We start from the raw sequence: 14,339 nt of genomic DNA, 5'->3' as shown, positions 1-14,339 counted from the left end.
GTAACACCCCGCTTTTCTCTTACCGAGCGTGTCATTATGCTGGGGCCCAAAATATACAGAAATTATTTTTTCTTTCTTTCTCGGTACATAACTTAAACCTTAAGTACCGAATTCCAGACAAAACCTCCAGCAAATCATTCACAATATGGGGAAGTGATAATCAAAACCTGATATGGAACATACCTGAATTCACCTTTATATCATAAAGAATCGGTACCATATATTACATCATATTCTCAAATATAAAATACATGGAGATTCCATAAACATTCTAACAAGACTAATCATCAATAAAGCATAAGCCAAAACATATCCGAATCAGCTTGCTGAATCCATCGGCCACGCCATCATGTGCCATCTCATCTCAACCTGCTCCTTGCCTAAGCTGCAAGTCTAAATTGGAATGTTGAATGTTCCAAGGGCATAACCCATTAGAAGATGGAACTTCTAGTGAGAGTCCAAAAACATATATATATATATATATATATATATACGAATGCATGATACAATAACATGAACAACATTTGCCCTTAATGTAACTTCCCAGACCTACCAGCCCGGCACGGAATCTTAGGCAAATCCCGAACCTCTGTAGGATAAGCTTAACGTTATTCCATCATTGCCCTAGGGGAATTATGGCTACACTCTGAGGGAAACATCTCATTCCCATGCACAAATATTAATATAACAATAATATCGTGCCTATGCAAATATTACGACTTTCTGTGCGATATGATAAAATGAATCATATCTTTCAGAGTAACTCCAACAGGAGTTGCTATTTGGGGTGCCATCCGCCTAACTGCCGAAATGACACCTCAAAATACAAAAATATCCACTCCAACGGGAGTTCCATATGAAGCTGTAAAATAGCAACTTCCATGCTCCGTTGCCATTTTTACGTCTCTAGGAAAGAGAAAATTGAAGGTTGCATTTGCGCTAACGGTAAAAAATCCAATGGCTATATTCAACATTATATATATATATATATATTTATCTAAAATAGAGGCGAGGCAGAGCAAGAGGGAACTGTGAGGGTGAGGTGAGGGCAAGGGTGAGCAGCACCTGTGAGGGCGAGGGTGAGCATCGCGAAAGGCGGCGACCGGCAAGGCTGCAACTGGCGAGGGCGAGTTGTGAGCAGAAGCAAGAGAGGGCAGGGGGTGCAAGCCACTGTGAAAAGAAGAAATTGCAGGAGCAAAAAAGGGCGAGGGGTGCCAGTTGCTGTGAAGAAGAAGAAGCCGTTGTGAAGAAGAAGAATATTCTGGAGTAGCTTGTAAAGGTATGTTATGTATATATATATATATATTATAATCAATTATATAAACTCCACGAGAAGAAGAAAGCTTTGGAATGGTTTTTGAATTAATGTTTATATTATATATATATTATAATAAATTATAAGCTCCACGAGAAGAGAGGTTCTGGAATGGCTTGTGAATTAATGTTAATATATATATATATATTAATGAATTGTAAATGTGAGTGAAGTCACTGAATGTTATATATATATATTAATCAATTTATAATAGGAGGTGTTTGGAAGTTGAAGAAACAATTTTATAATTAATTGTTAGAATTATATATATTAATTATAGTTAATTGTTATGTTTTATTTTAGTTAATTAATTATTAATTATATATAAAAATAATTTTATTTTAGTAAATTATTAGAATTTAAATTAATTGTTAGAATTTATTTTAATTTATTATTTTATACTCATATTCTTAAATTGATTATATTTTTTGATTTTTTTTAGATGGATTCTCAATTTGACGGTTCTTTCATTGATTTGCTTATGAATTACACCGATTTATATGATGATACTATGCAGCCCAATCCCGCAATATTGGAGCCAGTACAAGATGAAGTCGTTCCAAGAGTGATAAAATCGCAAAGGACAAAGAACTTCTCTCAAGAAGAAGATAAATTAATTGTGTCTGCGTGACTTAACACGAGTAAAGATGCAATTACTGGAAATGAACAACAAGGTGGTGTTTTCTGGCATAGAATATTGAAATACGTAGAACTTCATGGAGGCAATCAAGAGAACGTTCACAAGTTTCTATTAAAAGCCGTTGGACTGATATAAATGCAAAATGTGCTAAATTTGTTAGTTTTTATAGCCAAATTGAAAGACTGCGACAAAGTGGACACACCAAGAAAAATAATGTAAGAATTGAGTTTTTTTAGATAAATACTATTATGATTTAATATTTGAACTATTGATTTAATGATTTTATATATTTTTTAGGTTGTTGAAGCAAAATAAATGTTTGTTAAGATTATTGGAAAACTATTTCAATATGAGCATTGTTGGAATATCTTGAAAATGGAGCGGAAATAGACTAATAATCTCACCAACAATAAGAGAGCAAAAACCCATTCAACTAGTAGTCCTACTGAATCAAATCATGTTGAATCTTGTTATTCAACTTTACATTTAGGGGATGACATTGAATCATCGTCTACTCCCAACTTCAATAGGCCATTAGGAAGAAAAGCTTCGAAGAAACAACTTAAAAACAAAGAGAAGCAAACCGGAGCTGAAGATATACTAGATTATCACTATTGGAATCAAAGAATGGAAGTGGAATGACAAAAAGCGGAGCGGCATGAGAAAATGTTTGCTCAACAAGAAATAACATTGGAGCAACATCGTAAACAGTTAGAAATTGAAGAAATGCAATTAGAAGTTCAAAAAAAGAAGGTAGAAGTTGAAGAAAAGAATAATGAATGGCAATATGAAATGAAGATCATAGAAACTGACACTACTGGTATGGACCCAATTTCTGCAGCATATTGGAATAACTTGAAGATAGATATTATGAAAAAGCGGGGTTTTACTTTTTAGTCATTATTTATTATGTTGTTATTATTTATGAAAAACTATGTATTAAGTTTGATTGCTATGAAAGTACTTTTGAAATTGACTAAAAAATCTTGAAATTGAAATTGGACTTTGATTGCTATGAAAGTACTTGTGAAATTGAAAAATACAACTTGAAATTGAAAATGGAATTGAAAATATAACTTGAAATTAAAATTGGAATTGAAAATGCAACTTAAAATTGAAATTGGAATTAGAAATACAACTTGAAATTGAAATTGAAAATACAACTTGAAATTAAAATTGGGAAAATTATTATTCGCCATGGCGTTCCCACAAATGCTTGATAAGATTTGATTGTAGTTGAGAATGAGTTGCATTGTCCATAATCTGACAATGGGTTTGCATGAAGTCTTCCAATTCTGGTGTATACGCATGCAACACTTCCATCAAAGTCATTGTTACCAATATCTCATTCATACTCAATGACTATGTTATGCATTATTATACACGCTTTCATAATATCTGCAAGTGTTTTTTCATCCCAAAAACGTACTGGCCCACGCACGATTGTAAAACGGGCTTGAAATACCCCAAATGCCCGCTCTACATCTTTTCTTGCCGACTCTTGTACTTTAGCAAAATATTTTTTCTTCAAACCTTATGGGCAGGGAATTGTTTTTACAAATGTTGACTAGTTTGGATAAATACCATCAGCTAGATAATATCCCATTGTATACTCATGGCCATTAATTGTATAGTTTACTAGAGGAGCATGACCATTTGCTAATAATGCAAAAACAGAGGACATATCTAGAACATTTATGTCATTCAGCGAACTAGGAAGCCCAAAGAATGCATGCCATATCGAAAGATCTTGAGAAGCCATAGCTTCCAAAATGATTGTTAGTTCATGACAATGACCAGTTTACATACCTTGCCATGCGGTCGAACAATTTTTCCACTTCCAATGCATGCAATCAATACTCCCTAACATTCTGGGAAAGTCACGTTGTTCCCCTATCTGTAGCAATCGAGTAATATCGCTAGTGTTTGGTGGCCTCAGGTAATGGTCCCCAAACACTGCAACAACAGCTTTCACAAACCTTCTTAGACTAAGTATGGCAGTGCTTTCTCCAATTCTGATGTATTCATCCACATAATCTGTCGGTATTCCGTAAGCAAGAATTTTGTAAGCAGCTATTATCTTCTGAATGGATGACAAACCAAGAACTCCAATGGCATCTGTTGTTTGGATGAAATATGGATCGTGTTGTTCAACCTCATTTGCAATTCGAAGAAAAAGAGGACGACTCATTCAAAATCTCTTTCGAAAAAACCCTTCATATACACAAGGGGTTGCAAAATAATCGCGGTAGAGTCTTTCATAGCCTTTAACTCTACCACAATTAATTGTTCTACGGCCTGGAACAGAACCACGATGCCTTCTTACCCATCCACGACTAGACCGACCTTCTGGTTGAATCATACAATGTATCTAATTGATCATCATCTTCTTCCTCAATATTGAGGATCCCTCCTAAAATATTAGGATAATGATTCATATCGATGGATGAATGCAAATATGAGAGGATGAATGATTTTAGAGAGATAATGTAATATAGATGAATGAAAACATGAAAAAGATTATCATATTTATAGATGAATTTGAAATTTTTATTTTGGCGGTTAAATTTTAAAATTCAAATTTAGTGGTTGAATTTTGAAATTTGAATTTAGCGATCAAAATTTGAAATTTGAAATTTAAATTATTTTTTTTAATAAAAAATATTAAAATATTAAAATGGCACTCCTATTTGCAACCTGCCATTGGAGTAGATGTAGAATTTAGAAGTGCAATAACACTATTTAAAATTGTAAAATGATAATTTAGCACTCTAAAATGGCACTCCCTCGTGAAGATGCTCTCATAAATATTATGCAAAATAAACAATCGTATCCTTCATAAATATCATGCAAAATAAACAATTATATCTTTCATAAATATCATGCATAATAAACAATTATATCATATGGGATAAGACAACTCACCTTTTGGCCAAAGATCAAGACACCTCGAAAAGCATGCACCGTCTCGATATGCGTGCCCGACCTCGATTCTCGTGCCAACTCTCAAAAGTTGCACTAATCATATCATCTCGATCACCTCAATCATAAAAATAATATTTAATCACTAAATATCCTCAATATTCCATTTATTTCATTTTTCCTTCTAAAAATGCCAATAAATACCATCGAGACTTTTTTTTTTCAAATATAATTCCATAACAATTCATCATAGGCTATGAACTTCAAAGGAAAAATACTGGACTTACCTGGATGTTGCGTTTTTACGCAAAACAATACTCTTTGGTGCTAAAATCGAGACATTGGGAATCCCAAACCCATATATTTTTGCACGAACCTCAATAAAACAATTTTCTAGATTTTTCTACATTTTTCCCGAATTTTTAGTCCAACCCAAGCGCCCGCACGTGCCAGTCGTCTTCTCCGGCGACGGCGATGCCGACGTTCTTGGATTTTGATGCCTCCTTCAAGCCCTCATCCAGTCGATTCTCATGGCATGACTTGTGCCTCGAAATGAGCTCCAGAAGCCTTCCGATTAGCCGGCCAAAGCCTCGGCCAGATCGCCCGCCTCCAACTTTGGCGAAGCCTCGAACGGCCATCAAATGGCCACCAAAATGCCTGAAATTTACCAGAAACGATCCTCGGGCCATGGGCAACAAAAGCCCCTTAAAATGGATTCTCAATTTGTTCGATTTCGTGGCCGATTTGAAGCTCATTTCTCCCTTATTTTCGACCAAACCCTAGCCCTATTTATCGGCAAAATTGAGTGATGAAACGCTCTTGGCCGCCTTACTCGACCCCTTAGGAGGCTCTACCTCCCCTAGATCGGCCTTGAAACAGCCTCAACCGACCACCATCATCACTTGCAGGTGCGATAATTTCGACCAGCTCTTTGGTCAGTTTTTTCTTCAAATTTCGGCCACCACGATGGCCCTTATAGGCTGATGATCACACCCACATGATCCCTGAGCAACCCTCGTGCCATCCCTATGGCCGAAATCGGCCATGGCTGACAGGCCATGTGCTGGTCAGATTTGCCTATGCTGCCATTTTTGAGTTTTTGCACTTTTACCCCACTGATTTTGATTTTCTCATTTTGGCCCTCTTTCACCAAGCCATAATTGCCTATAAGTCCCTCATGTCCTAAAACATTCATTTGACTCTTGAAGATTTTAAAAAATCATCGTTTCGGCTTCCTTCTAGCAATTTCAGAAAATCACACTTAGGCCTGAATCTTCGTTTTGGCCCTAAACCCATTCGTTTCTTCCTGAAACCTCTGAAGTGTTGTTTCTTATGAAAAACCAAAGCCCCCTCAAGCTTTCGCTGACTTCCCGGAAGTCGTTTATAACAATTCGATATTACAGCCTAATTGACAGTTGCACTTTAGTTATACCGAAAACTGTTTCCGATCTTATTTCTTTCGATACTATAAATCATGCCTCAAAATACTCATCACGTCCATATCATTTTCCTCTGGCATCTTGGCTCCAGGGCATTCCTTGCAGTCGATTCGGTAAATTTTTTGGGTTATTTAGATACCAATCTTCTTTGAAATTTCGTTTTTATAATAAAATGCTTATTTTCAAATAATCCAATTTTATTGGGTATTACAAGGAGTGGGGGAGAGAGAGAGATATAGGCAGTGAGATGGCGGGTGGATAGGTCTGTGAGACAGAAAAAGAGATGGGAAAGTGGGAGACTGTTAGTGAGGGTGTGAGAGAGAGAGAAAGAGAGAGGTAGTGAACTTTTCTCATTGCGTCGCAGAGCTATGTCCATCAATCATCATCAATCAGATCATACATTAATTCATCCATATATATTTAAAATTCATCCATTAATCTCAGTCATTCATATACACCTAAAAATTCATCCCAGTCGTTGAAATGTCTCTCTCATACATTTGAGACATTTTAAAAAACCCTTTTGCCTTATTAGTGTCATACTCAACCTTGTAACACCTCTTTAAATCATAGCTCATTGTACATTAGAGTCATACTCATTCTACTTACATATTCCACCATAAAATTTAAACTACGATGTATTCAAATATAATGAATTTACACACAAAATTTTATTGACAGTTTACGTGCTACATTTAATTAATATGATATCTCAAATTTTAATGACAATTTACTATGATATCTCAAATAACATTATAATAAACAAAAATAATCCATACATATATTACATGTGTACAAGGACTATAAAAATATCATAAAATATATACATACACACACATAGCGAGTGATGCAGTGAGGAGCTTCAGGAGAAGAAAAATATATACTTAAAATATACACATACACACATAGTGAGTGATACAAACACACACAATGAGTGGTACATAAAATCAATATATACATAAAATATATATACACACACAATGAGCTTCAGGCGGCATAGAAACAACTTGTCTCACTCACAAAATCAATATATACATAAAATATATACATACACACACAATAACCTTTAAGCGATGGCAACATAGACATAGCTTGAGGCGGTGACGACGGTTTTGAGTAGCTTAAGGTCGCCCGAGGAGGCTGCGATGGAGCTCACGGTGGCGGCGACAAACAACTTCGGTAGAGAGCTGAGGAAGTGGGAGAAAGGGAAAAATGAGACGATGAGTGGGTGAGAGAAAAAGAGAGAGAGTGAGAGGGAAAGAAAGATAAAAGAAGTGAGATGGCATGTGAGTGGGTTTGTGAGATGGAGAAAGAGATAGAAAGAGTGAGAGACAATGAGCGAGGGAGTGGAAGTGAGAAATAGTGAGCTCTCCTTATTGCGTCACAGAGTTATGTCCATCAATAATCATCAATCACATTATACATTAATTCTTCCATATATATTTAAAATTCATCCATTAATCTCAACCACTCATATACACTGAAAATTCATTTTAGTCATTGAAATGTCTCTCATACATTTGAAACAACACACAGTGAGTGATACACACACACACAATGAGCTTCAAGTGGCGTAGAGACAGCTTACCTCACTCACAAAGTCAATCTATACATAAAATATATACATACACACAGTGAGCTTTGGCGATGGTTGAGCAGCTTGAGGCTGCGATGGAGCTTTAGGCAACGACGGCTTTCAGGCGTCAGCAATGTATTCAAATATCAAGAACTTACACACAATTTAATTGACAGTTTACGTGCTACATTTAATTAATATGATTTCTCAAATTTTATTGACAATTTACTATAATCTCTCAATTAACATTATAACAAACAAAAATAATCCATACATATATTACATATATACAAGGACTAGAGAAATATCATAAAATATATACATACACACAGTGCAACAAGGAGTTTTAGGCGAAGAAAAGTATATATACATAAAATATATACATACGCACACAGTGAGTGATACAATGAAGAGCTTCAGGCGAAGAAAAATATATACATATACACACAATGAATGATGCATAAAATCAATATATACATAAAATATACACACACACATAGTGAGCTTCAGCCGACATAGAGACAGTTTGGTTCGCTCACAAAATTAATATATACATAAAATATATACATACAAACACATAGTAAGCTTCAGGCGATAGCGACATAGAGACAGCTTGAGGCACAAGCGATGGTTTTGAGCAGCTTGAGGCTGCGCGAGGAGGTCGTAATAGAGCTTCAGGCGATGACAACTTTTAGGTGGCGGCGACTATAAGGCGACGGACAGCTGATGGAGTGGGAAAGATGAAAAAATGAGATGATAGGTAGGTGAAATATGGAGAGTGAGAGATAGAGAGAGTAGGAGAGCAAGAAAGATAGAGACAATGAGATGGCGGGTGGATGGATCTATCAGATAAAGAAAGGGATAGGGAGAATAGGAGGCAGTAAGTGAGGAAGTGAGAGAGAAAAAGAGAGAGACAATGAGCTATTCTCATTACGCCGCAGAGTTATGTCCATCAATCACATTATATATTAATTCATCCATATATATTTAAAATTCATCTATTAATTTTATCCATTCATATACTCTAAAAATTAATCTCAACCATTAAAATATCTCTCATAGATTTAAGATATTTTCAAAAATTCTTTTGCCTTATTATATATATGAATTGACTTATCATCCCATCCTCAACTGTGAATATTTCGACATTTAGTGGTGCAGCGTGTATTTTTTCCATATTTGTGGGGGCGTGAGTGTAATTCATCCAAAAAGGAAGCCGAAAGGTTAGAGGGACACAGAAATAGAAGGTTCGACGCACACATAAGCGTGACAACAATGCATCAGTCCACCGGACAAAAGGCTCGGAAACGGCTCGCTGGGCGGTGAAGTGCGGTGGTTGGATCAGATTCCGGCGAAAATAATGGAAGCGCCCGCCGAGCAAAAGAGGGCTTGGAACCTCTGTGGGATGTCGTTTTGCCACTCCTCAAACACCGTTTCCTCTTCTTCTTCGCAGAGAGTTCACCAACACAGCCAAGTTTTGGATCAGTCCAATCTTCATTCTTCCAAGACAGTTTCGTCCATGGCCAAGTCCCTTCTCCCCGCTAGGCGCAGGCTCAGTCTGGATCCCCAGAATAAACTCTACTTTCCCTGTAAGCTTCCATGGATGCTCTGCTCCTTTTCTTTTTTCCTTTTTTTTTACTGTGAGAATCCCGCAGCTATTACTCTTTGGGTATTCACTAAGTAAATTCACCGAGGACGTGAAATAGCCTACAAATCACGTGTACTAGATAAGTACACGGAAATATGTGCATGGGGCTCGGGCACAGGCAGGTTTGATCCCTGCATCTTCTAGCTTACACTCACATTCACATATGTACCGATGCGCGGTAGTTTTCTATGAATTTGTGGTTTTAGTGTTCTGGGTTTCTTTGATCTTGGCTGGGTTATGATTTCTTTTACTGGGTTTTTGATCTGGGTGTCTGTTATTGCTATTTTCCTATCTTTCCCCTTCAATTATGCTGCATGCGGGCATTGTTTTCTACTGTGTGATTTTTTGGGTCAATTGTTGCTTAAGTTTGGTAGACTCGAACTCTCAACTTGTATTGAGTGAGATGTTATATCATTGAATTTAAACTTCACAATCTATGCATACATTTAAATGCTTTGATCATTGTGGAGTTGTAGATCACTGCTGGATTTTATGTATATGCTTAGATGCGTTGTTTAGGTGCTATATTTCCATATTGATTTCTAAAAGACTTTATTTGTAATTTTGGAAATTTTCTGTGCTTGTAGATGAACCTGGTAAACAGGTCAGGAGCGCCATTAGAATTAAAAACACAAGCAAGTCTTATGTAGCTTTCAAGGTATGGAGCCTATCCTTTCTCTCGATTGGCTGTTCTTTCTCTCCTTGTTTTTTTTTTTTGTAAGTATTCTTTCTCTCCTTGTTGTTGACATTTGGCTTGTGTTAGGTGTGATCGTTCTGTTGCTCATTGTAACAAGTTCTGTTATAGTCATTAACTGGATATCCATGAACTACTAACTAGTTCCAAACTTTTTGCGTGGAGTTTGGTTGGAGATCTAAGATCAGAAGGTCGGAACAACAGCTTATTCGTTGTGCTTAAGGTTTTCTGAAATCCTATCAGGTGTTTGCAGATCAAATCTAGAGAAGTTTGGACAAATGATTTTGAAACTCAAGAACTTGATCATGCAGGTTGGGTGGGTAACAAGTTTAAGGATTTGGAAAACTCTCACTTAGACAGGATGACCTAAGAGAGATGTCTGCTTATTTGTGATTTTAGTTGTTGGTTGTGTATCATTTCCTAGTACTGGCTTATGTGAATCCTAGAATCATGTTTCATTTTGTGTCGGATGCTTTCATTATCTGAGTTTAATAATCAGCAACTATACCAGCTATTGCAACATTGTCATCAATTTTTCTAACCGGTAACCTAATGCCATTTTCTTAGTTTCAAACAACTGCACCAAAAAGTTGTTATATGCGTCCTCCAGGAGGTGTTCTTGATCCTGGCAAAAGTCTTATTGCAACAGGTAATATTTTCCTTCTTGAGCTTCCAGCTATGCCATCTGCACTTTTTAGGTTCTATATTCTTGATTAAATGGAGTTCCACTTTTCTTTATCTGATCAAAAGAGAGTAATATTTACTTTGCTCCTCATCCAAGTTTGTAACTTAACTGACAGTGTTCAAGTTTGTGGAGCATCCAGAGAACAATGAGAAGCTGGTAGATCAGAAGAGCAGGGTTAAGTTCAAAATTATGAGCCTGAAAGTGGAAGGGGCTATGGATTATGTACCAGAGCAGGTACATTACATTATAGATGAACATTACAATTGTTTTATATAACTGATTTTGTGATTCTAGATGGAATCTGTTAACTGTAATGATAGTTCCTCTATTCAGTCAATCATTTTATCATCCTTAATTCGTTCATTTATTTATAGGGTTTCTATTTTTGTTTCTTATAAATTATAATATATAAATCTCTCTCTCTCTCTCTCTCTCTATTTGGTAGAGTTGAGGTAGTTTATCGTGCATCATTAAAGCCAACAAGTAAAACCACCTTGGATTCTTAAAGTTTGGAAACAATATTTAAGTTTCCTGTAATTTGAATTTTATTAATTTGTTGTGATGCCAAATTTGGTGGAAGGACTTTATCCCTTCTGCACTCTTTTCCTTATTCTTGTTGAAGTGTATATTTCAAAGATTACAAAATTCTATTGTCTTTGCTTGTAAAGTACACCCTGATAAAAGTATTTCCTTGTTTGAATAGTCTTAAAAATGTTTTGTTTGCCCTTATTTAAGGATTAAATCATATTAAGGAGTTGGGAGATTTTCTTAGGAGGCTGGTATTGGATTTGAAATTCTTACTGGTGATAGTTGACAAATGACAAGTACTTGTTATCATGACACTGACCAGAATAACAGCCTTTTAGGGAAAGGAAATGTTACATTCTTTGTACTTTAGTGCGTGTGTGAAAAATGGGAAAATGCTAATTTGGACATTTCCGTTTCATGGACACAGGCTTGTTGACAAGTCATTCTCGTACATCAATGAAATAGTCATTCTAAATGTAGGCACACATTAGTTCAGGGAGTTGGGACTCGGGTCTTCTGATTTTGTTACTGTGGCTGTTAGCTTGGCAGACCTACTAATTTAGATTTTGTATGCTGTGAAAACATGATATAAGCACCTTTCAACTCACCACGCTCAATTGACACCGCTTTCCACTCTACATCAATGAGTGATTAGTGGGGGTATTATCTATTGGAATGTGCTTTATTACTTTTCTGTCACATAATAATAGCTGTGTCACTTGTAAATTAAGGGCATCATGGCTATAAGCACCGAAAATCTTCACTTTTCTTTTTTTCTTGACTTCTGCTCAATCTGCCTTATCTTGTAATGATGCCTCCACTCCTACAGTTCTACCATATTATTTTGCTTTTGCAGTTGTTTGAAAGTGGCTGTCCTGTTTACTTATATCTTTTGCTGTCTACTTCTTTCCTTCCTAGAAGAATTATAAGCTTCTTATTATTAAGCCATGGGGTAACTATTGATACCTTTATGTGATAAAAAATCTTCTTGAACGTACTAGATCACTAAATTTCTGCAGAGCAAAACAAGAAGGGGTGAAGCAAATTAGTATCTCTTTTACGGTTTGAGAAATCATAGTTCTCTTTTGAGCCCATGTATCTGTGATTAAGAATAATAGTACTGACTCCCGCACACTTCTAAAGTTGTGTATTTTGGCATTCCAGTTCATTATAGGCCATTATCTTGTTACATTTATGAATTTGACAATTGCATAGTTTGCAACTTTGAATTGTGGAGGGAAAGGAAAATAAATGTTCTCTTGTATGTAAATGGATGTGCATAAGTTATTTTATTCTTCCTTCTGCTTTTCATTTCCATTGAAAAATCCTTGTTCTAAACAGTCTTAACATCTTGTCATTCACTTTATCAAAAAGAAAAAATAAAAGAAAAAAAAAAATCTTTTCATTTACTTATTTTATACTCCAAACTAGGAGACTTATCAATGAGACATGTTCAGTTTTAGATTAAGGATATTAGCTCGTTTTCAGATTGAGGAATACTGGAGTCTTAAGTTTGCATTTCTTTGCCGGATGTAGGTGTCACATCACCTCATCTTTGTTGTTTATGCTGCTCCTCTCCAAGTTTTCCTTCAGTAATTTGAATGGAGTTTTCTTCTTTTAGGTACTAGTTGAACTAGTTAATAGTTACTAAAAAATATCATCCATTACTAAAAATACCAATCCATCATTAGCTTCATTTATAGTTGCTAAACATGGCGTTAGAACATTTTTTTTTATTTCATGGTCAACTTTTTTGGGGGGTCTAATAGTGAAAAGAAAAATGGGTTACTAATAAACAGCTCACAGCTTCTTAACCAAGTCTAACTCCGCATTGACTGCAACTGCCTGTTACAAACTATTTTGAAAATGATACTGATGTCACAATTCAGAATGGTTACACTGATGTAAAGTTTACCTTCTAACCTGCTTACTGCTATGGATTTAATCCATGCTGAAATTACAACTTTGCTTTTGTATTATTGTTAGAAGTATAAATCTTTTTATGTGATGATGTTAACTAATTTATTTTTCTTACAACTTTTTTGCAGTTTGAGGAGCAAAGGGCACAAGTAGTAGTGGAGAAGGTTCTGCAAGTTGTTTTCCTTGACCCTGAGCAACCTTGCCCTGTAAGTGAAATTAAGATCTAGACAATTGCTGTGATATGTTGTTCTAGGCAAAAACTTGAGACAGAGACATTGTAAGATTTATGTTCACAGAGAATTTTGTAGCAGAATTGCCTTATGATTTTTTCTAGGAGGGTTTTGCATGTAAATTTTGGCTGCGTATTTATTTTTCTTGGTTCCATTTTCTTTCCTTGTAATTGGTTTCTTTCTTCCATTGTGGTTGGTTCCATCAAGGCACTGGAAAAGCTTAATCAACAATTAGCTGAAGCCGAGGCTGCAATGGAGGCACGCAAAAAGCCTCCAGAAGAGACAGGCCCGCACATTGTTGGTGAAGGACTAGTTATAGATGAATGGGTGAGTTGGCTAAATAAACATCTTTCTAACCTTTTTTCTTTGGTTCTCCTTTCTAAATTGCTTATTGTACCTTATTCTTCACCCCATTTGTCCCGTGCAGAAAGAAAGAAGGGAAAGATACCTGGCCCAGCAGCAGGTTGAAGGTGTTGATTCAGTGTGAAATTGTGTTGAGGTGTCCTCTTGTTTCTGTCGTAAAAAGCTCGAGAAGAGAAGCTTTTGAACTTTGGTGGTAGTTGTTCTTTAGCTTCTACTGTTGTGTGCTCAAAGGTGGCCTGCCAAAGGTTTAAGCACAACCTGTCTGTCCTGGATGCGTATTAAAGAGACTTTGATTTTGTTATCTTCCCTTCTTACTTGTAGATACCACAAGACTTTCTTTCCTTTTTGCTATTAAATATTTTCCTTTGTTTTATAGCAA

At 36.0% G+C, this 14,339-nt stretch overlaps 2 protein-coding genes across 3 annotated transcripts; one reads left to right on the top strand and one right to left on the bottom strand.

Annotated features, from left to right (window-relative positions):
* Positions 1-3,522: 3,522 nt before the first annotated feature.
* On the bottom strand, positions 3,523-4,146 carry LOC127791658 (uncharacterized). The gene is made up of 2 exons (XM_052321634.1): positions 3,765-4,146; positions 3,523-3,614 (listed from the first exon to the last, which is right to left on the bottom strand). The coding sequence occupies exons 1-2, from the start codon at positions 4,144-4,146 to the stop codon at positions 3,523-3,525; spliced, it is 474 nt and encodes a 157-aa protein (XP_052177594.1).
* Positions 4,147-9,148: 5,002 nt separating this feature from the next.
* On the top strand, positions 9,149-14,339 carry LOC127792666 (vesicle-associated protein 4-2-like). Of its 2 annotated transcripts, none has more exons than XM_052323278.1 (7): positions 9,149-9,481; positions 10,128-10,198; positions 10,802-10,883; positions 11,059-11,153; positions 13,496-13,573; positions 13,805-13,924; positions 14,025-14,339. In XM_052323278.1, the coding sequence occupies exons 1-7, from the start codon at positions 9,253-9,255 to the stop codon at positions 14,082-14,084; spliced, it is 735 nt and encodes a 244-aa protein (XP_052179238.1). In that variant the 5' UTR covers positions 9,149-9,252; the 3' UTR covers positions 14,085-14,339. The 2 variants fall into 2 exon arrangements, with proteins under 2 accessions (XP_052179238.1, XP_052179237.1); XM_052323277.1 differs by having other exon boundaries at positions 9,151-9,481; positions 11,035-11,153.

This window comes from Diospyros lotus, chromosome 15 (assembly GCF_014633365.1).
Source record: "Diospyros lotus cultivar Yz01 chromosome 15, ASM1463336v1, whole genome shotgun sequence".
NCBI lineage: Eukaryota > Viridiplantae > Streptophyta > Magnoliopsida > Ericales > Ebenaceae > Diospyros > Diospyros lotus.
This window is presented reverse-complemented; position numbering and strand designations above follow the sequence as displayed.

Excerpts from the sequence above, each read along its gene's own strand:
- LOC127791658 (XM_052321634.1), bottom strand. The coding sequence starts at position 4,146 with ATGAGTCGTCCTCTTTTTCTTCGAATTGCAAATGAGGTTGAACAACAC. Across the intron at positions 3,615-3,764 it reads TTGTTCGACCGCATGGCAAG|CAAATGGTCATGCTCCTCTA; the intron begins GTATGTAAACTG and ends TTGCATTATTAG.
- LOC127792666 (XM_052323277.1), top strand. The coding sequence starts at position 9,253 with ATGGAAGCGCCCGCCGAGCAAAAGAGGGCTTGGAACCTCTGTGGGATG. Across the intron at positions 10,199-10,801 it reads AGTCTTATGTAGCTTTCAAG|TTTCAAACAACTGCACCAAA; the intron begins GTATGGAGCCTA and ends CCATTTTCTTAG. Across the intron at positions 10,884-11,034 it reads CAAAAGTCTTATTGCAACAG|TGTTCAAGTTTGTGGAGCAT; the intron begins GTAATATTTTCC and ends CTTAACTGACAG.